Source organism: Dermochelys coriacea, chromosome 11 (genome assembly GCF_009764565.3).
Source record: "Dermochelys coriacea isolate rDerCor1 chromosome 11, rDerCor1.pri.v4, whole genome shotgun sequence".
In the NCBI taxonomy this organism is placed as follows: domain Eukaryota; kingdom Metazoa; phylum Chordata; order Testudines; family Dermochelyidae; genus Dermochelys; species Dermochelys coriacea.
This window is the reverse complement of record NC_050078.2, coordinates 40,100,471-40,124,613: the sequence shown is the minus strand read 5'-3', so window position 1 is coordinate 40,124,613 and position 24,143 is coordinate 40,100,471. Positions and strand designations below refer to the sequence as shown.

Sequence of the window (24,143 nt, the reverse complement as noted above, 5' to 3'; positions counted from 1 at the left end):
GGCCACGCCTCTGCCTAGGAGCAGCAGGGATATGTAGCCCCTTGCTGGGAGCTGCCCAAAGTGAGCGCTGCCCGGATCCGGACACTTTGCAACCCTATTGAAGGTTTGTATTGGGAGATATCAGAAATGGTGGTTTCTAGAGCTTTCTGGTTGGTAAAGTGCCGGATAACATAGCTTTTACTGTAATTACCCTCTGTGACTGTTTAGATGCCCAGCAATTCTATGTTTCACCCAGCTGAACTGCCATTGCTCAAAATACCACCTTCTTGGCATTTCAGCATAGAACATGTCATAAATATAAAGCGAAGGGGTTAAGAAGCTCTGATACAGTACTATAAAATCCTCTTACCTGTAAAGGGTTAAGAAGCTCAAGTAACCTGGCTGGCGCCTGATCAAAATGACCAATAAGGAGACGAGATATTCAAATCTGGGGGTGGGGGGCGGGGGAAGGCTTGGTCTGTTTGTCTGTGTGATGCCTCTGCCAGGGACAGATCAAGAAAGCAAGCAATCCAACTCCTATAGAGTTAGTAAGTAATCTAGCTAAAAAATGCATTAGATTTTCTTTTGTTTTTGGGTTGTGAAATTCGCTGTGCTGGAGGGAATGTGCATTCCTGGTTTTTTGCTTCTTTTTGTAACTTAAGGTTTTGCCTAGAGGAATCCTCTATATTTTGAATCTGACTGCCTGTAAGATTATCTTCCATTCTAATTTTACAGAGTTGTTCTTTTATCTTTTTTTGTTCTTCTAATAAAGTTCTGTTTTTTAAGAATCTGATTGGGTTTTTAGGGTCCTAAAAACCCAAGGCTGGTCTGTGCTCATCTTGTTTATTCTCAAGCCTTCCTCAAGAAAGCTTTTTTTGGGTGGGAAGACATCTCCAAGTGGTCTCTTCCCTGATTCTTTGTTAAATTGCTTGGTGGTGGCAGCATACTAAATCCCAGATATGGGGAATTTTGTGTCTTGGGAAAGTTTTAACCTAAGATGGTAGAAATAAGCGGGGGGTCTTTCAGGAGGGTCCCCACGTCTATACCCCAGAGTTCAGAGTGGGGAAGGAACCCTGACAGAACACCAATAGAGGGTAGATGTGGACAGCAAGTATATTGTTCCTCACACATCTCAATTATACTGTCGATACAGCTGTTCTTATGAAAATCAAACCAGAATTTGTGAATGGAAATAACCAGGGTTACCAATCACAGGCAGATTGTGTTGCTCTATTACAGCTCAACAAAATTACACAAATCAACCAGCACACAGCTTGCATGGAGCATTAACAACATTTTAGTGTTCACTTGCTCTGTGGCAGTTTACCATCTGCTCTGAACAGGTGGCATTTGTATAAACTATGAACATTTGAATCAAATAATGCTATTGTCAGCACATGGGCTACACTTACTGGACTTCGCTTCACTGATCATTTCCAAAGCTTAAGACCACTCTTTTTAACTCTAAAAATAGTTGCAGAAAGATTATTGTTCTCAATAAAGTAACTATGTGTCTTACCTTGAGGAGATATTTAGGAGACTGCATGCAAAATATAAAGGAAATGAAGCCCTAAGTAGTATTAGATCAAGAAAACAGACTTTATATTGGGAAATAAATCAAAAGGAAAGATTGGATTTAGGATACAGATGGTACAAAGGCAACTAGATTCCATTAAAGGTGACAGTATGGTTTTATAATCTGTGATGCTCTCTGTTGCCCAAAGTCGTGTATGCATCTTATATCAATAGAGAAAAAGACCTCTATGAAGTATGATATTTATTTTTAAGTTGCTAAAGGAAAGACCCTGTTACATAGCACACGAGAAATGCTTCATCAGCCCAGATAACATCAAATGTTTCGGGAGGTCAAGTGATGATGTAAATATTGATGTTCTGATCAGAGCAGCATGGATGTCCATTGGAGGGACGGGGAAGAGTTTCAGAACTATTTTGGCCAGGCAACTATTTTGAGCATTCCTATCTGAACCACAGAATAAGGTCACATAGGAGACAGGACCACACTATTGAGCTCTGGCTGTTTAGGTAAAGGGGATAGGGAAAAGTTGCTACTACAATTAGTGTTACCTCTAAGAGGTGTAAGGATGCAATGCATCTCTCAATAGTGATGTACCATAAAGGTCAGTACAACAAACAGGCTTCTGTTCCTACAGTCATTTTTATTTCTAAAGAATCCATCTTGAATGCCCAACAGGGTGTGCTGAGTCCAAAGGTGCTACTATAAGCAGGTAGACAGACACATTGGACCAGATTCTCATTTACACTAAGCCTTCTTTATACTGTTCTGGCAATGTAAAAACACCTTCAAGTTACGTTTACACCCCCTGAAGGGCACTTTACACTCTGACTGTAAATGATAATCAGGCCCAAGGTCTGCAATGCCTGAGGAAAGGGCAGGTGTGAAGTTTATTTAAGGTCTTGTCTATATGGGAACATTTTTTTTAGTATAAACTAAGGTGTGAATTTAAGCCAGCATAGACATTCCACTGTTCAGACACCCTAATTACAGTATAAGAGTATTTTTTTTCCATTTAGCTTACGTCACTTGGGCAGTTAAACTGAAACAATCCTCTTACACTGAACTAAGACTGTCCACAAGGCTGCTGCTGGTGGTGGGGATAGCAGTAAAACTAATCATAATAACTGGTAAAACTTTTCCATGTAGACAAGGCCCTAGTGTTGGAAGCCAAACAGACTATTCACCCAAACAGAAAAAAAATAAAAACAAAAAACAGCACCCATAGATTCTTCTTCTTTCAACCGATGGAGCTGTAAATGCATTTCTCTAATAGTTGCATGGTCTAAGACCTGGCTCTAAATTATTTCAGTCACATGGGCCAGCATCCCTTTCGGTAGGTTCTTTTTTTTTTTTTTAATTCAATTCAAGGATTTGGATATAAATAGTTTAAATATTATTTAGTTTAACTGAATGCTTTTGCTAAAGCTGCCAAGACAGAGTTGCTCTGATCCACCCATGCCGAATCAGTAAAATGTATAGAGAGATGACTAACGGTGGTTGGAGCTGAAACTGGAAAGACAATGTGGGTAGAAGTGCTATCTTGCAAGGAAATTCAATAGGGTATTGTCTTCCCTTCAGCACTAAACAAGTTTATACCAGTGAGAGAATAAATCTCTGAAATCTGAGTCTATATTTGCAGGTATAGTGAAGTGTACTAACTCCAGAAAAATATATGAATGGCCAGAAAAGGCCCAGAAGGGGGAAAAAAATCAAAACAAAACAAGCCAGGAAGGTTAGTAGTTGTTATTACCACTATTTATTAATAATATGCATTGTAGGCATAGACAAAAAACAAGCAAACAAAACCCAAACAGTAATATACTTCACCAGTAGAGTGATAGAATATATAGGGAAGGACCAGGAATAACTGCCTGAATTCTTAATACTATCAACCTTATGCATATGGTTCTCTCCCTTATTGCCTGAGCTTGGTGCAACAAATGTTATTAATGGTCAGAAAATTACATCCTTTTAGAATCTTGCCACAGTATTTACTTGATGAAATCTAGCAGCAACTAATTCCATAGTTCCACTGTATGTTCCATTAAGAAGCATGTCCTGTCAGTGGTTTCACATTGACTGTGCATCTCTTTCAAATGTTTTTGCCTTAAAGGCAGGATAAAGCAGAGGAATGGGTCAGTTTTCTATTTTGCCTTCATAATGTTGAATACTCCAACCAAAGTCCAACCAATTAAATCTCCTTTTAGCCTCCTTTTAACCTCATTTTAATCTCCTTTTTCAGGCTGCACACTCCTAGGGTGAAATCCTGGCCCCACTGAAGTCCATGGATGTTTTGACATTGGCTTCAATGGAGCCAAGATTTCATCCTTAGCCTTTTCAATCTGTTGTCATATATAAATTCCATCATTTCTCTAATCGTATCTGTTAGTGTTTGCTGGACTCTTTAATGGGCTGGTGACCAAAACTGGATACAGTAATCCAGATCAAGGTGCATATTTTCTGAAATAGGGCCAGATTCTCAGCTGATATAAATCCTCCCATTGTGGATTTACAGCAGCTGAATATCTTGTCTATAGTTCCACAATAATATTTGCTGACTTAAATTTCTTCCCTTTTGCAAATGCCTCCAGGAAATATAACACTACTAACCTTGATGCGCCCAGCACTAAACTGTGGAGGCAAAGACCTAGATGCTGCTGTCACTCTGGCTCTTGCCTGTGCCAAGTTACCTGTTAAAAGAGATGGAAACACAAATTGAAAGAACAGTTGCTGTTTCACTCAGAGAAGGGAAAATCTGAAAGATGAGAAAGTAGTCTAAGTAGCAGCACTAAGAATGCTACCAGATATAACCACACTTCTTCTGCTGAACCCAGATAATCACAGATCCTCCACATCACTGAGCATTCAGCAATGGTAGGGGTAACAAAAGAGAGATACCAGGGTGCAGTGTTGATTTAAGAGGAAAAAAGTCGGTGATAAGGAGGCATGTCATTGGCCGTAGTGTATTGAGTTGATGAAAGCAGCAGCACAAAGGCATAACAGCTCAGTTGCTAGTAATCAATTTATCAGTGAATCATTCAAAGTTTTGAGAGAGAAAGAGCAGAAATAAAGCTATCCAGTAAGAAATCACATGGATCCCTGATGTGCGTCGATGGCATCTAAAAATCACAAACTAATGAAAGAGGTGACAAAACAATCTCTTTTTTTATCTTTGGACACACAGGCCTGCTTAATCCTGAATACTATTGTCTTTTGGGATTTTTAAAGACTGACTGGACTCCTTTGTCAAAACCGCATTGTTTTGCTGTGGAGTCAATTGAATTACATGTTTACATTTTTTAAAAGTACAGTGTGAATCACCCAAAACATTTCAGCTTTATTTGCAGAATAACAAAATAACTTTTCAAAATAAAGGGTCAGAGAAGAGAGAGGAAGTGATGTGGACTGTGCATACATATGCAAGACACACCATATATTTTAAAGTTTTAGCAAGTCTAGCACAAGATGTCCAAATGTTTTCTCTGGCTATATCTTCAGAGGCTAAACTGTGATTAATAGCATTGAAAAAACCCTTTGAAGCAGGATTGGTGACATCAAAGTCCTAATCCATGGGTGGCAGGATTTTTATAATGAGTGGGAAGCATTTTAACACATTTCAAAGGATTTACAACATGAATAAACAATAGACCTCTGCAGATGTATCACACACCTCTCAGAAACATAAAACATAAATAAGTTTCCATTTTAATTTAAATGTAAATAAAGTGTTAACACTTCTCTCAGGTGGTAAGTGTCTTGTTTGCATCACTCCAGAGTTTAGCTATTTGCTTTACAGAAGACTTGTAACTCCAAACATTTTTCTGGGTTTTGCTAAAGTATACATTATATAACTGGTAAGGAAGTCAAATGAAATACACAAAAAGCAAAGAATATTTATTTAAAAGTACTTATCCCACAGGGAAATTGCGAGAGTACATTACCCACATTAAACTGAAAAGAACCTTTGACAGTCTATGACAGGTTTCATAGTAGCAGCCGTGTTAGTCTGTATTCGCAAAAAGAAAAGGAGTACTTGTGGCACCTTAGAGACTAACAAATTTATTAGAGCATAAGCTTTCGTGATGAAGTGAGCTGTAGCTCACGAAAGCTTATGCTCTAATAAATTTGTTAGTCTCTAAGGTGCCACAAGTACTCCTTTTCTTTTGACAGTCTATGGTCTCACTTCCCTTCTAACAAGAAAACTGACAACCTTCTGAAAACAATCTGGAGACTGACACTCGAAATTTGGAGATTACATGCTCAGGAGCAATTCAAACACTTTGGACATTTATTCACTCAATGTCTTTTTGTGTTAAGGTCCTGGCATAGAGGACTGTGACACAATACTGCACAAAAATGATGCATTCTGTCCAGTCCAAACACAAAATGTGTCAATGTTTTCAGAACTTGTTTTGGAATGTAACTTTTTAGATGCTAACAAATCTGAGCCTGTTTTGAAAATCTGCTACAAAACTAAGGACAAAACCTGAACATTTTTCTCCTAATCGTAACAAAATTTCTCAACATGAGCTAATAGCTGGCAATTCTCACATTACAATGTTTCCTCTTATTGAAATGTACTTTTGGTTAAAAATGACTGGGGGCATTGGAGGGGGAGGGGAATAAGAGTTTCGGCTCTTTATTATATAAGGCTGAAAACATGGAAAAGTGTTCTGTTTGATTTGGTTTCATTTGTTTTTTTGGCTTGGGTTTTATAACAGCCATTCAGGTCCTGTTTAGGCTGGAAAGTCATGAACTGGAGAACTAGTATCAGTACACAAGGATAAAAGTTAAGCAATAGAGAGGGGAAGGAAATGTAAGTTGGATTTGTTCAAAACTGGTTTTTGTTTGCTTTTATTAAAGCATATCAAACTTTAATGGCTAATTAACATTTTGGATAAATGATGTTTTTGTTAAAGGTTCAATTATGATTGTAGAGCTCACAGTCAACATCCTAGCTTCAGACAGCCTCCATCAAAATTCAGACTAAACCTGACATTCCTGATAAGGCAATAAACAAGCAGGGGGGAAAAAGCAGACATAACCTTTCAGGCCTTCTTTACACATCATAAAGAAGAAAAAAAATGGAACAAGGCCAATTTAAAAAAATAAAATCCTTTGCAGTTCATGATTTTATTGGTTGGTTATTTTCAGTTTAGGGATAGATCAGAGCTGCAAATTCAGGTCCATATTTCAAACATCCTAAAGTTCTAAAGTGTTAAATTCTAGGAGCTTGGTTCCAACTCATCTCTTATATTTTTTTTGAAATCTGATATGTTATTATTTGTGTATGAAAATGAATTTGCTGTGCATTTACAATATTTTTCCAGTGTGCACACTAATTCCATTAAATATTAATCAAATACAACTTTATACCATTCCAACAGCGTTCTCTTTATAAACAGATTTTTTTTTTAAAAACAAACCTCTGTTTCTAGGGCTGTGGGAACAATTATGATAACTGGACATCTTCTTTGAGCTTGTAATAACAATATAATATCACTTTTACAAAGTGCTTTTCATGAGTAGATTTCAAAGTGCTTTCTAAAGGAGATCAGTATCATTATTGCCATTTTACAGCTAGGGAAACTGAGGTACAGGGAGGTGAAGTGACTTGCACAAGGCCACCCAGGAGACCAGTGACCAAGCCAGGAACAGAACCCAGATTTCCCAAGTCCCACTCTAATACTCTATCAATTAGGCCATTTTATAGAGCTCTGACAAACATTATTGGGTCGTTTGCTATTATTGGTGGTTTTATCTATCTCTGAAATGAATAAATGAAAATTTGTTTTAAAACTTTGGGGAAATGTTAAGGACTGTACTTTAAGGTTAAATGAATGATTTGTTTTTGTAGAGAATTTCAGGTTATTGAACTTACCACTTAAGAAACAGGTTTATCTGCTATTTGCTATGAGGAGAAACAGAGATTCTGATCCTCCTAACACTACTATAAAGCCCAACACTGCAGTCTTAACATCAGCATAATTACTACTGAATTCAATTAGATATTTGCCTTGAATTGAATTTAGTTGATTTAATTGAATATTAAGAGACCAGCAGAGTCCATTCCAGTTAAATTTTTCCACATACCTTGGGAGAACTGAAACATGGATATGTATGTTCTGTCTAGAACAAACTTTGAATACTCCCTGAGTTGTAGTTACATACCTAGAAGATATATGATTGCTTCATAATGAATGTAGTGAAGCCGATGGTCATCCTCACTAAGATTATTATCCTGTGTTATTTGCTTCCTGTTTTATTAGCTCTGTGACTGATGGACTCTTATTTTGTTACTGGCTCTTTAGACCATCGATGCATGTATATGATTTTCCATGATACTGCACTGACTGATAATGATGTTTAAAATCAACAAAAAGTTTGTTTACAATAAATAATTCAAGCATTTATAATGTACAATGCACAGAATGTGTGATTCTGTCTAAATAAAGTGTGGCTGAAAGAGACTGCCAAGTCAAAAAATAAGATTCACACACAGTGACTTGCTGCCTCTTCTAAACAGCTGATTTTATTTATTTTTACTAGCAAAAGCAATAGTAATTCTAGGCCAGATATAAGATCCCCTTTTACCTTTATGAATTCGTATTCATTCTTATTTTGGACTTCATTTTGTATTTCAAATGAGCTTCTATATAATTACTACATAATGGACAGCAGCTTCAAGAAAGAATTGAAAGAAAGTTTTTGTTAGGATTTTCCAAACCAAATACAAAATAATGCTTTAAATAAAGGTTTGTGACCCAATAATCTCAGAAACTCAAGGAAAATAACTCCTTCACCTACTGCTCTATACCTTTAAAACTAACAAACAGAACAAGCCTCCACATAACAAAAAGTGATAGACAAGAATTAATATGGGGTTTATTCCCTGATCAGTAAATATTAGAAGCTGTGCTCTCTGCATTTGATTTTCATTTACAATGTCATTTATTACTTTACACACCAAAATAATTAATTTTTATTCCACCTTATGACTAATATCAATATTTGAAGAATAAAAGTTTTTAGATAATATCACACCCAGTTAAAATGTCCCATGTGTTCCTGGAAAGGTTAAACTGATTAAAGACAGCACTGTTTCTTTTAGAAGTCTAGCTTCCCACATATAGCATTACAGACAATCTAGAAGAAACACAGTATCTGCTGGTGTAGATGTGTTTAAATAAAATATTGCTTACATTAAATCAAAATCCATAAAATGAGGAAATTAAAGTGACTAAAAATTAGAGTTTTTCCTAAACTATCAACATGGATGTTTAATTAGCAAAAGAGGGAGCACTGCCTAGTGGTTACACAAGAACAGCCATGCTAGGTCAGACCGGTGGTCCATCTAACCCAGTATTTTGTCTTCTGACTGTGGTCAATGCCAGGTCCTTCAGAGGGAATGAACAGAATAGGAAATCATCAAGTGGTCCAACCCCCATCATCCACTCCCAGCTCCTGGCAAAATATAGGACTACGGCCCCCATCCTGAAAACAGGCATATGCTTAACTTAACTTCAGTGGGATTAGTTACATGAATCATGATAAGATCCTCCTGCCTTAGTGTTTGCAGGATCAGAGCCCAGAGGCTCTGAGACTGACTTGCTGTGACCTTGAGGGAGTCACTTAACCTCTCTATTCTCAGTTATCCCTTCTGTACAAAAGAGCTAATAATGCCACTAGGGTTTAGGTAGGCTTCATTCATTAATCTTTGCAAAGTGCTTTGAGAGCCTTCTAGAGAAGGTGCTGGAGTCGTACAAAGGCCTGTATTATTATGTAAATGCTTATCCAGACTCCTTTTGTCAGAAACTGTGCTGGAAATTTCACAAGTACAGGTTTTCTTTCAGATACCCTGTTTAATGCTGGCTCATTTCAACCATGTAAGAAAGACAATACGGTCAAAATACCCTGCCTCCTCATTCCACCTAAAGCCAAGTAGTACAGGATTTGAAAAACAATAATAAAAAATTCACTAGATGTTTACAAACTGCAATAAAGATCAGGGTTTTCTTTTTTCAGGTTCAGTGTTGGGAGTGTTATCTAGTTGTTAGAAAGGGAGGACTCCTGGGAGTCACATGACTCCTGGGTTCCAATCCTAGCTCTGATGCTGACTTACTGCAGGAGCCTGATGAATTGTTTATTTTGCATGATCATCATTTTTTCCAACTGTAATATAGATAGCATAATACCTACCTGCCTCAATGAGGTCACAGTGCTTAATTAAGGATTGTAAGACCTTTATTATTCTCAGATGGCAAATACTACAATATCTAAATAAATATTAGTAAGAATTACAATAATCTTTTGCGTCCCTTTCCATCACTTCATCCAATGAAGTGAGCTGTAACTCACGAAAGCTTATGCTCAAATAAATTTATTAGTCTCTAAGGTGCCACAAGTACTCCTTTTCTTTTTGCGAATACAGACTAACACGGCTGTTACTCTGAAAAAAGGAACATTACTGAAACCTAAAGCTACAATGTAGAGGGCATAGCACAAGCACTTCCCTTATCTTCATCTATTTTATTAATTTCATTCATGCTTGTTCCTTAGATACGGAAGGGGCACTTTAAATATCAAGTAATATAATATGGTGGGGAATAGTAAAATGCATTCATATTTCATTGACACTGCTTCTAATCACAGCTAAGCACTTGCATCCTGGAAGAGGTACAGTCAGACCATGTCTTTGACATACAGAGATTCTTTTCTGCCTTTCTTTTTAGCACATTTTATCTTGCCTAAGGAAGTCGACTGCTTATCTCTATAATACATTTTCATCTTCTGCTACTATAAAAGGCTAAGCTTCTCTGAGCTAGACAATAAAGGAATACATGTCATTTTTTATTGGGTGCTCATTTGAATCTGGTCACTGACTATCAAAACTCGATTGAGTCACTGAAGCCGTTTAAGTTAATCTGTCTGCAGTAAAATAGCTAAGAATCCAATTTTCATACATATTACACATTTTACATACGGATATAATATTTATATAACTACTATATATAGGATAGATTGTTTGTCAACACACACACCAGATACTTCAACCTCAGATACTATACCGGAAAATACAGTGTACTTTCTACCCAAAATGAGTTATCAGTCCTGTTGAAGTCCCTAGAAGTAAACAGAGATCCTAACCAGTTTTTCAAAATCAGAAATGTATAAACAGCACGGAAACCATGATATTTTAGTAACAATTGTATGTATCTATGTGTGTATATATAGCTCCAAAATTATGATTACTATCTCCACAGTACATAATATGTAAATGATCTTTGTAGACAAATAAAAATGACAAGCCCCATGCCACAACAGTTTGAGCCTTTGGTTCTCATTTACACAAAGGCCTCTTTACACCACTCTGGTAGCATAAAGGGGTCTAAAAGTGGGCATAATGAAAATTACACTCACTTCAAAACCCCTTTCCATTGCCAACGTGGTGTAAAGGGGCCTTATTCTAAATAAGAATTAGGCCCTAAAGGCTTCCTTGTGCAGACTTCCCATAGACTTGGGCAAGTCACTTAGCCTCTCTCTGCCTCAGTTCCCCATCTGTAAAATGGGGAAAATAGCAGTGCCATGCCTTGCACTGGTGTTGCAAGGAAAAATACATTAAAGATTGGGAAGCATTTTGAGATCTACTGATGAAAAGCACTATATAAGAGCAAATTATTATTGTTATTTGTCAATGACCAGGCCCTAAATTAGACATAGCACACCAATGGATGGCAAACAAAGGAAATTATGGGAAGCAAGAGGTTTACATTAAATACGTTAAATAATATGAATGATTTTGTTATTTAAGCATATCGGTCATTTCTGTTTTGAAATCATTATTTTACTGGAATAAATTAATTTGTAATTTAAAGGAATAAAGTTATCAAAAAGAGTAGAGGGTGACAGAATAGATGCCAACCAGCCGATTGTTTCAAAATACACAAACTTATCTCAGTAACAAGGTTTTTATTTTCAAATTGACCACTAGGATTGATTTCATTGATCAGGACACAGCGATCAACTCATTGATCCAACAGCAGTATTACAATGGTTATCCTGAAGAACGTGAATTAATTATAACAGCTAGATTAGTTGAGTACCTGCAGAATCTGACCAAGAGCTAGTTGTCTGAGGCTCAAACCAGACAAGACAGAGGTAATAATAGTTGCTTGGGGGAAGCAACCAAGGATACGGTGAAAAACAATGTCTGTCCCTTAAACAGAGGTGTTGTGTACCACGTGAGGGTCATGGTTTGCAGTCTAAGGGTCTGGCTGAACTCTCAAGTCAGTGCTACCATAACATCAGGCAGCGCAATATGTAGCTCTGTTTTTTATCATTTATGTACAGCCAGGAGGCTAAGACCATTCCTTTGGGATGTGGACTCTGCCAATGTCATCCATGTCAATCCACAAGATTAGATACTACACTGCATGCTACATTCCGCCATTTCAAATGACCCCTCAAAATATAGATATTTCCTGCAGAATGGAAATTCCAAAAAATTTCAGTGTGAAACCATGATTTGGTCTGGTTTGGTTCTATAAGTGTTGAAAAATGATAATACAAAATATTAAATACAATATTTAATGCAATATATAAAATAATATTAAAATATTATAATATAAAAGTTTACATGAAATAAAAAAGGAATGAAAATGTCAAAACATTTTACTTTATCAAAACAAAACTAAAAAGTCAAAATGATTAAAATTAAGCTGAAATGTTCCTACAAAATATTTTGCTGTAACTACATTTTCTGACAGAAAACTGCTTGGTCAAATGTTTTTCAACCAGCTGTATGAAGAGCTGTCAGTTGTGTACAGCAATATTGTGGATAGACTGTATTAACTCATGGCAATTGTAAAAAGAGGTTTCATTTTCAAAGTGCTTGACGTACTCTAACTAGTCTTTATAGTATCTCTTTACATAATTAGTAATAATATTCTCATTATGGAAACAAACTAGGTACTTCAGTTGACACCTAACTTTAGGCACAGGAGCAGTCCAGTTGACTTCATGTTCTTAATACTAGGTTTCTTGTTTACATTCTTTCCTGAATCAGGGTCATAGAGAGGCTAAGGCAGGGGTGGGGAACCTTCTTTCTATCAGGGGCCACTGACCCACAGAAAAAATCAGTTGCGGACAACACACAGCCCCGCAGGACGGGGGAGGGGGTCGGGCTTCCTCTAGGCTCTGGGGTGGGACCAGAAATGAGGAGTTCAGCATGCGGGAGGGGGATCCGGGCTGGGGCAGAGGGTGGAGGTGCAGGAGGGGGTGAGCGCTCTGGCTGGGGGTGCAGGCTCTGGGATGGGGCTGGGGATGAGGGGGCTCCAGGCTTGGGCCAAGGGGGTGGGAGTATGGGAGTGGACTCAGGCAGGAGGATGGGGTGCGGGCTCTGGGAGGGAGTTTGGGTGTGGGAGAAGGCTCAGGGCTAGGGCAGTGGGGTACGGGTGGGGTGCAGGAGGGATTTCCAACCTGAGGCAGGGGGTTGGAGTGGAAGTGGAGATGCAGGGTCTGGGAAGGAGTTAGGGTGCAGGAGAAGGTTCCGACCTGGGGCAGGGGATTCGGGATGTGGGTTCTGGCTGGGCGGCCCTTTCCTCAGGTGGCTCTCGGTTGACGGTGCAGCGGGGCTAAGGGAGGGCCCCTGGCTCCGTGCTGCTCCTAGAAGTGGCTGCCATGCCCAGTCCCTAGGTGGAGAGGTCAGGGGGCTTTGTACGGTGCATGCTGTCCGTGCACACAGGCACTGCCCCCGCAGTTCCTATTGGCCATGGTTCCCAGCCAATGGGAAATGTGGAGCCAGCACTGGGGGCGGGTGCAGCGTGCAGAGCTTCCCTGATTGGCCCTGCTCTTAGGGGCCGCATGGACATGCCAGTTGTTTCCAGGAGCTGCGTGGAGCTGACCGTACTTTTAATGGCCTGGCAACCCTAGCTTCCCACTGCAGCGGGGCAAGCCGGTGCTTGCAGCTCCAGCCCCGCGGGGGTGCGCCGAGCTTCAGGGCTTTTGGCTCACGGGCTGTAGGTTCCCCACCCCGGGCTAAGGCCTGTCCTTGCAAGCTGGGTGTGTGCAAAAATCCCACTGTCTTCAACAAGAGTTCCATGAATGCAGGATTTGAAGGATAAGGCCTTAGTATGAATGACTTCCTCAAGCTCACAAAAGGCCTGATCCTCCTCCCAGTGCAAAGCTCGCAATGAGTTCATTGGTGAAGCTCAGACTCAAAACACATTAATGGCAGAGACTGGATTAGAAATGATGTGTTCTTGTCCCAAGCTAAGTCCTCTAGATCAAAGTGCCTCTCTCTCTCTCACTCCCTCCCCTGTGCAGACTGTGGTATGTGAACACCTTTTACTATCTTAGCATTGGTTTCTTTTCATAGATCATTTTAATTACCAGAGACATACTGCTTCTGTGACAATATTTCCTGAAGCATCACCTTCCAGAATCAACAGCAATGTTACTACTGTTCATGATTTTATTACAAATCTCACAAAGTTTGTCCTGAAGCCCTAGCTCCTGGCATCAGGTGATTAAGTGAAGATCTCCACTTTCTTTTTAAAACAAGCAAACAAAAAAGCTGGAAAATGTGTACCCTAAAGGCTCCTACACAAGAAAGTAAATAAACCCAAAATGTTTTTTTTTTTTAAATCTCATGATTTTTAAGCCATTCACATGATTTGGGGGACCTGATTCATGATTTTTGAACACTTGTGGTTGGGAATCCTGCATCAGGACTCGTGGGAACAATATCAAATTGCACCAGATTGGTAGCCCAATATTATTATTACTATTCATTGATTGTCACAATGAAAACAACCACCTAGATCCCTACACATAGCTCTTTTTGAAATCTGTCCTATAATGCATGAATCAGGAGAAATAACAATAATGAGACATGGGATATTAAAAACTACCAGGTAGTTGCCATCTGAAGGCAGTACTGCATTGTATTTTCTCTTTTCTTAATTCCAAATTTTCCTTTACAGGTAAGACTAACATCAGCCAGCTCAGAGAGATTTTCCAAACCTAGGAATTCACTCTTCAGAGACAGCAGTCACCTTCTTTAGGTTTTACTTTAGTACAAAAGACAGCTATAGAGCCTTGTGCAAGATGCAGAGGACCCATTTTGGAAGTCTGTGAGTTAAAGAAGTTGACTGTTAATTCTTACTGAATTGGGTCTCAAGGGTTACTCAAGTGAGTGTTTGTTCATTTGTATCTCTGTACATCTGTATATCTTATGTCATGTTCCCCAAAATATCCATTTCTGATAGAATATAATATTAAGGGAAATTATTCTATTTTTAATCTACGCTTAATAAATGGAACAAATACCCAGCTCTTTTGCTATTTTTGACATTACCTTACTGAATCATTGCTATCCATTGCTGATGCTGTTCTCACAAGCCAAGTCAAAAGAAACAAGACTGTGTTAACTAACAGGAAAACAGACATGCTGGTTCAAAAGACCACTGACCTTTGCAGCTTGTTGTATGGTGAAAGAGCAGTGAAGGTGGTGGACCTTGTTAAAACAAAGTACAAAATCAGAGCACAACAGCACCACCATCATACAAAACACTGAAATGAATATATGAACAAAATCTAATGCAGACTCAGAGGTAGTTTGCCGTAAGACACTTTGGCTATTAGCTACAATAAACACAAGCTGGATGATTTAGAGACATTTGGATTTGTTAGCACATTCTTTGTAAAAGTACAGTACACCCACAAAATATTATGGATGCTTAGGTTGTCAGTATGTTGCATGCATTACTTGAACATCCCACATGCTTTATCTGCTGTACCGACTCATATGAAAGCTTAAGAATTATTAATTTCTCATTTGGATCTTGATCCTTTGAGCTGCTGAGAGCCTCCTGTGAGGTGATGAGCACCCTCAATTCAATTTGACGTCAGAGCACTCAGTGCCTGGCAGGGTTAGCTTCTAATAAATTCACTTTTAAAATAATCAGTGTACATGTTTTCTAAACATTTTACTATTAAAATGACAGTATATACCACACAATGAGATCCATATTCTAATAGTTAACATTAAAACCAATAATATCTTCTACATAACACATCTTTGCTACCTCTAAGTTAATTTATATTTTAATTAAATCAGTATGAAATGAAATATTAAGATTAATTACTGTGTATCTATGTTAAATGACATTTTTTAAACAGGTAAGAAGTTAGGTTAGAAGTAAGGCTGGCTGGATAACACAATCACCATTCCATTTTGTGAACATTTTTGAGATTTCCACATTTATTTTCATTCCACAATAGAAAGAAAACTAAGATGTTTTGAATCTTGGTATGAAAAGAAAAAAAAAAGTGAGTGAGAGACCCTAGAACAGCCAAAAGCCCAACGGTTAGGGCACTCACCCAGTATATGGGAGACCCAAGTTCAAGTCCCTGTTCTTCCCAATTTGGAGCAGGGACTTCACTGTGGGTATGTCTACACTACGAAATTACGTCGAATTTATAGAAGTTGGTTTTGTAGAAAGCATTTTTATACAGTCAAGTGTGTGTGTCCCCACACAAATGCACTAAGGGCATGTAGTCGGCGGACTGTGTCCACAGTACCGAGGCAACAGTCGACTTCCGGAGCTTTGCACTGTGGGTAGCTATCCCACAGTTCCCGCAGTCTCCACCACCCATTTGAATTCTGAGTAGAAATCCCAGTGCCTGATGGGGCTAAAACATTGTCACAGGTGGTTCTGGGTACATATCATCAGGCTCCCGTTCCCTCTCTCCCTCCATAAAAGCAAGAGCAGACAATCGTTTTGCGCCTTTTTTCTTAAGTTACCTGTGCAGACGCCATACCATGGCAAGCATGGAGCCCACTCAGCTAACTGTCACCGTATGTCTCCTGGGTGCTGGCGGACATGGTATTGCATTGCTACACAGCAGCAGTTTATTGCCTTTTGGCAGCAGACAGTGCAGTATGACTGGTAGCCATCGTTGACGTAGTCCTGGATGCTCTTTTAACCGGGTGCCTGGGCAAACATGGGAGTGACTCAGCCAGGTCATTTCCCTTGTTTTGTCTCATGGCGATTGAGTCCTACCGGCAGTGCACTGTCTTTTAATCTGCAGCTAGCAGAAGACGACGGCCAGTAGTCATACTGCACCGTCTTCTGCCGAGCACCCAGGAGGTGATGATGGCTAGCAGTCTGCTGCCAGCATGATGTATAAAGATAGATGAAGTGGCTCAAAACAAGAAATAGACCAGATTTGTTTTGTATTCATTTTCTCCTCCCTCTCTCCCTCCCTCCCTCTGTGAAATCAACAGCCCGCTAAACCCAGTTTTGAGTTCTATCCTTGAGGTTTTGAGTTCTATCCTTGAGGCGGCCATTCAGTTTCTCGCAAAGCCACCCCCCCATTTGTTGATTTTAATTCCCTGTAAGCCATGTCATCAGTCGCCCCACCTCCGTCAGGGCAACAGCAGACAATCGCTCCGTGCCTTTTTTCTGTGCAGACGCCATACCACAGCAAGCATGGAGCCTGCTCAGATCACTTTGGCAATTAGGAGCACATTAAACACCACACGCATTATCCAGCAGTATATGCAGCACCAGAACCTGGCAAAGCGAAACTGGGTGAGTAGGCGACATCAGCGCGGTGACGAGAGTGATGAGGATATGGACACAGACTTCTCTCAAAGCCCGGGCCCTGCCAATGTGGGCATCATCGTGCTAATGGGGCAGGTTCATGCGGTGGAACGCCGATTCTGGGCTCGGGAAACAAGCACAGACTGGTGGGACCGCATAGTGTTGCAGGTCTGGGATGATTCCCAGTGGCTGCGAAACTTTCGCATGCGTAAGGGCACTTTCATGGAACTTTGTGACTTGCTTTCCCCTGCCCTGAGGTGCAAGAATACCAAGATGAGAGCAGCCCTCACAGTTGAGAAGCGAGTGCAATAGCCCTGTGGAAGCTTGCAACGCCAGACAGCTACCGGTCAGTCAGGAATCAATTTGGAGTGGGCAAAACTACTGTGGGGGCTGCTGTGATGCAAGTAGCCAAGGCAATCAAAGATCTGCTGATATCAAGGGTAGTGACCCTGGGAAATGTGCAGGTCATAGTGGATGGCTTTGCTGCAGTGGGTTTCCCTAACTGTGGTGGGGCCATAGATGGAACCCATATCCCTATCTTGGCACCGGAGCACCAAGCCAGCGAGTACATAAACCGCAAGGGATACTTTTCAATAGTACTGCAAGCACTGGTGGATCATTAGGGACGTTTCACCAACATCAATGTGGGATGGCCAGGAAAGGTACATGATACTCGCATCTTCAGGAACTCTGGTCTGTTTCAAAAGCTGCAGGAAGGGACTTTCTTCCCAGACCAGAAAATAACCGTTGGGGATGTTGAAATGCCTATAGTTATCCTTGGGGACCCAGCCTACCCCTTATGCCATGCCTCATGAAGCTATACATAGGCAGCCTGGAGAGTAGTCAGGAGCTGTTCAACTACAGGCTGAGCAAGTGCAGAATGGTGGTAGAATGTGAATTTGGACGTTTAAAAGCACGCTGGCGCAGTTTACTGACTCGCTTAGACCTCAGCGAAACCAATATTCCCACTGTTATTACTGTGTGCTGTGTGCTCCACAATATCTGTGAGAGTAAAGGGGAGACGTTATGGCGGGGTGGGAGGTTGAGGCAAATCGCCTGGCTGCTGGTTACACACAGCCAGACACCAGGGCAGTTAGAAGAGCACAGGAGGGTGCGGTGTGCATCAGAGAAGCTTTGAAAACTAGTTTCATGACTGGCCAGGCTATGGTGTGAAAGTTCTGTTTGTTTCTCCTTGATGAAACCCCCTGCCCCTTGGTTCACTCTACTTCTCTGTAAGCTAACCACCCTTCCCACCTCCCTTCAATCACCACTTGCAGAGGCAATAAAGTCATTGTTGCTTCACATTCACGCATTCTTTATTAATTCATCACACAAATAGGGGGATAATTACCAAGGTAGCCCAGGAGGGGTGGTGGAAGAGGGAAGGACAAGGCCACACAGTACTTTAAAAGTTTAAAACTTATTGAATGCCAGCCTTCTGTTACGTGGGCAATCCTCTGGGGTGGAGTGGCTGGGTGGCCGGAGGCCCCTCCACCGCGTTCTTGGGCGTCTGGGTGAGGAGAACTTGGGGAGGAGGGTGGTTGATTACACAGGGGCTGTAGCGGTGGTCTGTGCTCCTGCTGCCTTTCCTGCAGCTCAACCATATGCTGGAGCATATTAGTTTGATCCTCCAGCAGCCTCAGCATTGAATGCTGCTTCCTCTCATCACGCTGCCGCCACCTTTCAGCTTCAGCCCTCTCTTCAGCCCGCCACTTCGTCTCTTCAGCCCACCACCTCTCCTCCTGGTCATTTTGTGCTTTCCTGCACTCTGACATTGTCTGCCTCCATGCATTTGTCTGTGCTCTGTCAGTGTGGGAGGACAGCATGAGCTCAGAGAACATTTAATCGCGAGTGCATTTTTTTCACTTTCTAATCTTTGCTAGCCTCTGGGAAGGAGAAGATCCTGTGATCCTTGAAGCACATGCAGCTGGTGGAGAAAAAAAAAGGGACAGTGGTATTTGAAAAGACACATTTTATAGAACAATGGGTATACTCTTTCACAGTAAACCTTGCTGTTAACATTACATACATAGCACATGTGCTTTCATTACAAGGTCGCATTTTGCCTCCTCCCACCGCGTGGCTAACAGCAGGGAACATTTCTGTTCAGTCATAGGCAAACAGCCCAGCAGGAACAGGCACCTCTGAATGTCCCCTTAAGAAAAGCACCCTATTTCAACCAGGTGACCATGAATGATATCACTCTCCTGAGGATAATACAGAGAGATAAAGAATGGATGTTGTTTGAATGCTAGCAAACATACACTGCAATGCTTTGTTCTACAATGATTTCTGAGTACGTGCTACTGGCCTAGAGTGGTGAAGTGTCCTACCATGGTGGATGGAATAAGGCGGCCCTCCCCAGAAACCTTTTGCAAAGGCTTTGGGAGTATACCCAGGAGAGCCACGAATGCCAGGGCAAATTAATCATTAAACATGCTGGCTTTTAAACCTTGTATAGTATTTTAAAAGGTACACTCACCAGAGGTCCCTTCTCTGCCTGGTGAGTCCGGGAGGCAGCCTTGGGTGGGTTCGGGGGGTACTGGCTCCAGGTCCAGGGTGAGAAACAGTTCCTGGCTGTCGGGAAAACCGGTTTCTCCGCTTGTTTGCTGTGAGATATCTACAACCTCATCATCATCGTCTTCCTCATCCCCAAAACCTGCTTCCGTGTTGCCTCCATCTCCATTGAAGGAGTCAAACAACACGGCTGGGGTAGTGGTGGCTGAACCCCCTAAAATGGCATGCAACTCATCATAGAAGCGGCACTGACCGCTCTATGGGGCTCTGACCCGGAGTGGCTGTTCGCCTCTCTGGTTTTCTGGTAGGCTTGCCTCAGCTCCTTAAATTTCACGCGGCACTGCTTTGGGTCCCTCTGTCCTTCATGCCCTGGGAGATTTTCACAAATGTTTTGGTATTTCGAAAACTGGAACGTAGTTCTGATAGCATGGATTCCTCTCCCCATACAGCGATCAGATCCCGTACCTCCAGTTCGGTCCATGCTGGAGCTCTTTTGCAATTTTGGGACTCCATCATGGTCACCTCTGCTGATGAGCTCTGAATGGGGATAGCTCACGGAGGCCAATACCCTCTAATTGCATCCACGGTACCCCAAATTCGACCCAGCAAAACCAATTTCAGCGCTAATCCCCTTGTCGGGGGGTGGAGTAAGGAAATCGATTTTAAGAGCCCTTTAAGTTGAAAAAAAAGGGCTTTGTCATGTGGACGGGTGCAGGGTTACATCGATTTAACGCTGCTAAATTCGACCTCAACGCCTAGTATAGACCAGGGCTGTGTGGCACTCCCACATCTCTGGCAAATGCCCTATGACCAGTCTATTAGCTATTCTGGGGTGGGTCAGTCTCTCTCTCTCTCTCTCTCTCCTGGACCTGAGAAACCTTCCCAATAAAGTCTTTATTGAAACTTTATTCATGGAAAGATATTGGTTTAGACAAAACAGCATTCTGCAACAGGAAAAATTTTCATCAAAAATGTTTTGACCAGCTCTAGTAGTTGGAAATATTAAAAGAGAAAGGATCATCTTCCCTATGCTATTAAGAAGGTAGAGAACAAAACAAAGTTCCTCCCAAGTTTTGCTTATTAGGAATGCCTTTTATGAATTGACACAATTAAACCATCAATATCTATTTCTTAAAATAACTCAGTCCTATCTATGTCCAAGTCTTCAGACACTTACAGCCAGATTCTGCCATCTTTATCCAGGAGTAATTTATTCTGCAAGTACTCACACTGAAGTCAATTGACTTCTCATGGAGTAAGATACTACTTAATGAGAGCAAGGCTAGATCTGGCCTAGAGTAACAACTGTAGTGCTTACTGCCATGAGTAATCCCAGAGATTCATGTCACTCTTGATTGTAATGGAATTATTGACAATAGTGACAATTATATCTTGTATTGTGTGTTTGCATGACTGGGCCCTTACTTGTGATTTTGATAGAAGGTTCTGTCCCTAGGTGAGCTCCATTTTTATGGCTATCCCAGATAGCCTATATGGGTGGCATGCCCTGGATCCTACTTTTATTGAATCTGATTATGAGCATCTGTATATTTCCATTGCCTTGTGACACAAATCCTGGGATCTGAGGAAAAGCTTCAGACAGAGGAAGCGTGGAACTGTATGTATACTGTGCAACTGGGAACCTAAATAAAATGTAATCAAACACCCAACTCTAAAGCTCAGTTAAGCTCCATTTAATTTAGTTTACTGATGTCCCACATCTGCAACACAGTAAAGTTCACAATTGTTAAAGTGCACAGCTGTGGTTTAAAGCCTCTCTTTGCACACAATACACTGGCAGCAAAGCAAAAACAATTAATTTTTATATGCTTTTAACATATGGATCAAACAATCAGAAGTAGGAAAGCCTCTTGTGTTCTAAAAAGAAAATATATAGCTTCTATTAACTTGACCCAAATTCTTAGAAAATGTAAGTTCTGATTCATCTTTAAGTAGAGAGATTATAATTATAATGGCTTTGTTTCGGATTCATTTGATTTAAAGTGCCTGCAGTTATCTTTTAATAGGGAAAATATATGACACAAAAGTCCCATTATAAATAGATTTTATTATGAGATAAATTAATAAATTGTAAAATGTTTGGAATATTTTTTTCTATTGTGATCTGTGGAATTAAAAGGAAAAAAAAACAACCTTTAAGCCTAAATGGAAACACATTTCATTTCAGTGAATAAACATGACGTACACTAAGTCAAGGGCCCAATTCTGCAAACACTTATCACCAGGCAGAGTGCCTGTACTCAATGGGATTACACAGTAATAAGCAGTACAGGTAAAATCCTGACTCCACTGCTGTCAATGGCAAAATTCCCATTGTCTTCAATGGATCCAGGATTTCACCCTGTGTCTAGTAGTAAAAGGATTGAAGGATTGGAATCCAAAAGAATCTAGTTATTTTTCACTATTTCTGATTGTTCAGTAAGTATCATTTGCTGTCAAAAATATCGATAATTTATACGGAGACACTGTATATTAAATTGAAAATTGCCAAGTTAAATTGATAACTGCAAATCATTTAAAAAAATGTCAGCCCAGCCTCCATTGAATTCAATGTGGCCAATATTTCATCTGGTATATTTAATGAAAAACAATACTCTTTTAAAAAATAAAACCCTATTACTCCATCTTTACACACTATATAGGAGCCAAAAAAGGTTCAAACACAAACATTTCCTCCCCTCCTTCCCAGGTCACTATTAATGCTAAAAAGGTTACTCGTGCTTTTTTTAAAAAGCATGTATGGTTTGTTGTTAGAGGACAGTTACCAGATTTCTGCTAGTTGATTACAGCTGAGAAAGCAAACAGAAGACCCAAACTGCAGAGAACTGGATGTAGGCCTCTTCAGAATCAGCCGTGGGATTATTAGCTGAACCTTTGACATCCAGCAGAGGCAATCGTCCCCTAACAACTCATTCTACAGTATAGAGCTTATAAAAAGAGATAATACATTATTTGCTGAAGATAAACAACAGAGAATCATGGATGATGGCACAGTGGCAACAGACCAATGGGTGTCCCTCAGGAAAAAGAAGTTTCTTCTGAGACAGTTCCATGATTTTAAAAAGTTGGATGCCATGGGTGTTGGAATCACATATTAAATCAGGTGTTCTGACACTAGACCATGCACAGTGAATCCTCAATTCAAGACCAAAGGAGCTGTGGCACCCATGAGCATTGAACACAACGGGAAACAAAATTATGCAAGTGTGGACCAAGAAACAAATACCATTAGGGAAGTAGAAAATGAGTTCCCTCTTCTTCTGGGCTCATAAAACAGTTATCATAGGATACCATGGGAACAGTCTCCAGTATGCCATTATCTGTGTGCCACCCTGTTACTTTTAAATGATTCAGGGAAGACACTCAGAGATGGTCCTTCCATGAATAAGGATGAAGAAATATTTACAAGCTTTCTCTTGCCATAATGTAATCCAGTGCACAAAGTGGCAGGCAAGTGACTAACATACATTTTTTCTTTAGGGGAGCAGGATTGCTCAGGAACCTTTAACAATTAATGTTTTGGAAAATGGTCTCGGTAAGACTGTGCTGTGGACAGCAAACTTTGCTTTCCCATCACAGTAATTATTTCTTCCCTGTCAACACCTGAAACACTTGGACAATCAAAATATTGCTTTGTTAGTGGTTATGACTGGTTTTCCTAGAAGGGATCTGACGTTAACTTCCAAAACACCAAAAAAGCAGCTCAGTTCAAATTTCCAGCCATTTCTCACACAAAAACTGTCTCCAACTGCTCTGCAGAACCTGACAGTCTAATACCATCCAAAACACAGGGTTTACACAGCAGCTGAGAGTATGCTTCCCAGTGCAGGTAGACAGACACATGCTAGGTCTATTGGAGCTGCTGTGCTAAAAATAGCAATGTGGCTGCAGAGGCACAGACAGGGGATCATGCTAGCCACCCAAGTATAATCCTGCCTGACCCACTGAATACATACTCAGGTGGCTAGCCTAAGCTTCTACCCTTGCCATCATGGCCGTGCTGCTATTTTTAGCCCACAAGTTCAAGCAGAGCTAGCATGTGTCTGTCTACCCGCCTGGGAACCACATATACCAGCTGCAGTGTAGACTACCCTATGTTAGAACATTTATTTGAGCCATCCCACTGTGATGAACTAGGGCTATATCTGTATACCTTATGAATTCTGATTGATACTGTGAAGTTTTATTATGAAAATCTGCTCAGTCATGAGTGCCTATATGTATGTAGCTCCACCACTGCTGACAAGTCAGGACTTGTCACACCAGACAGAGATACAATGGAGTGGTCTTAAACTAAAGACCCTATTCAGGCGCAAACACCTAAACAGTGGGTGAAATGCATCCTAAGAAAACCATTTTTAGCTTAACTCCTCTGAAGGGAAGCGGAAGGCAGGAGCATTGGAAAGTTATCCAAAAGACAGAACAAAGGAAGCCAGGTGGGTTTAAATAGAGAACCACATGGGAACAAGGGGGCAATAAAA

The 24,143-nt window shown here is 40.5% G+C and overlaps 1 protein-coding gene across 1 annotated transcript in view; it reads right to left on the bottom strand.

Moving 5' to 3' along the window:
- MYO3B (myosin IIIB) overlaps positions 1-24,143 on the bottom strand; it is a 312,077-nt gene that overhangs the window by 141,988 nt on the left and 145,946 nt on the right. Inside the window, exon 23 of the mRNA XM_043504856.1 lies at positions 4,127-4,206. Within this exon, the coding sequence (XP_043360791.1) occupies positions 4,127-4,206 (80 nt within the window). The remainder of the gene's footprint in view (positions 1-4,126; positions 4,207-24,143) is intronic.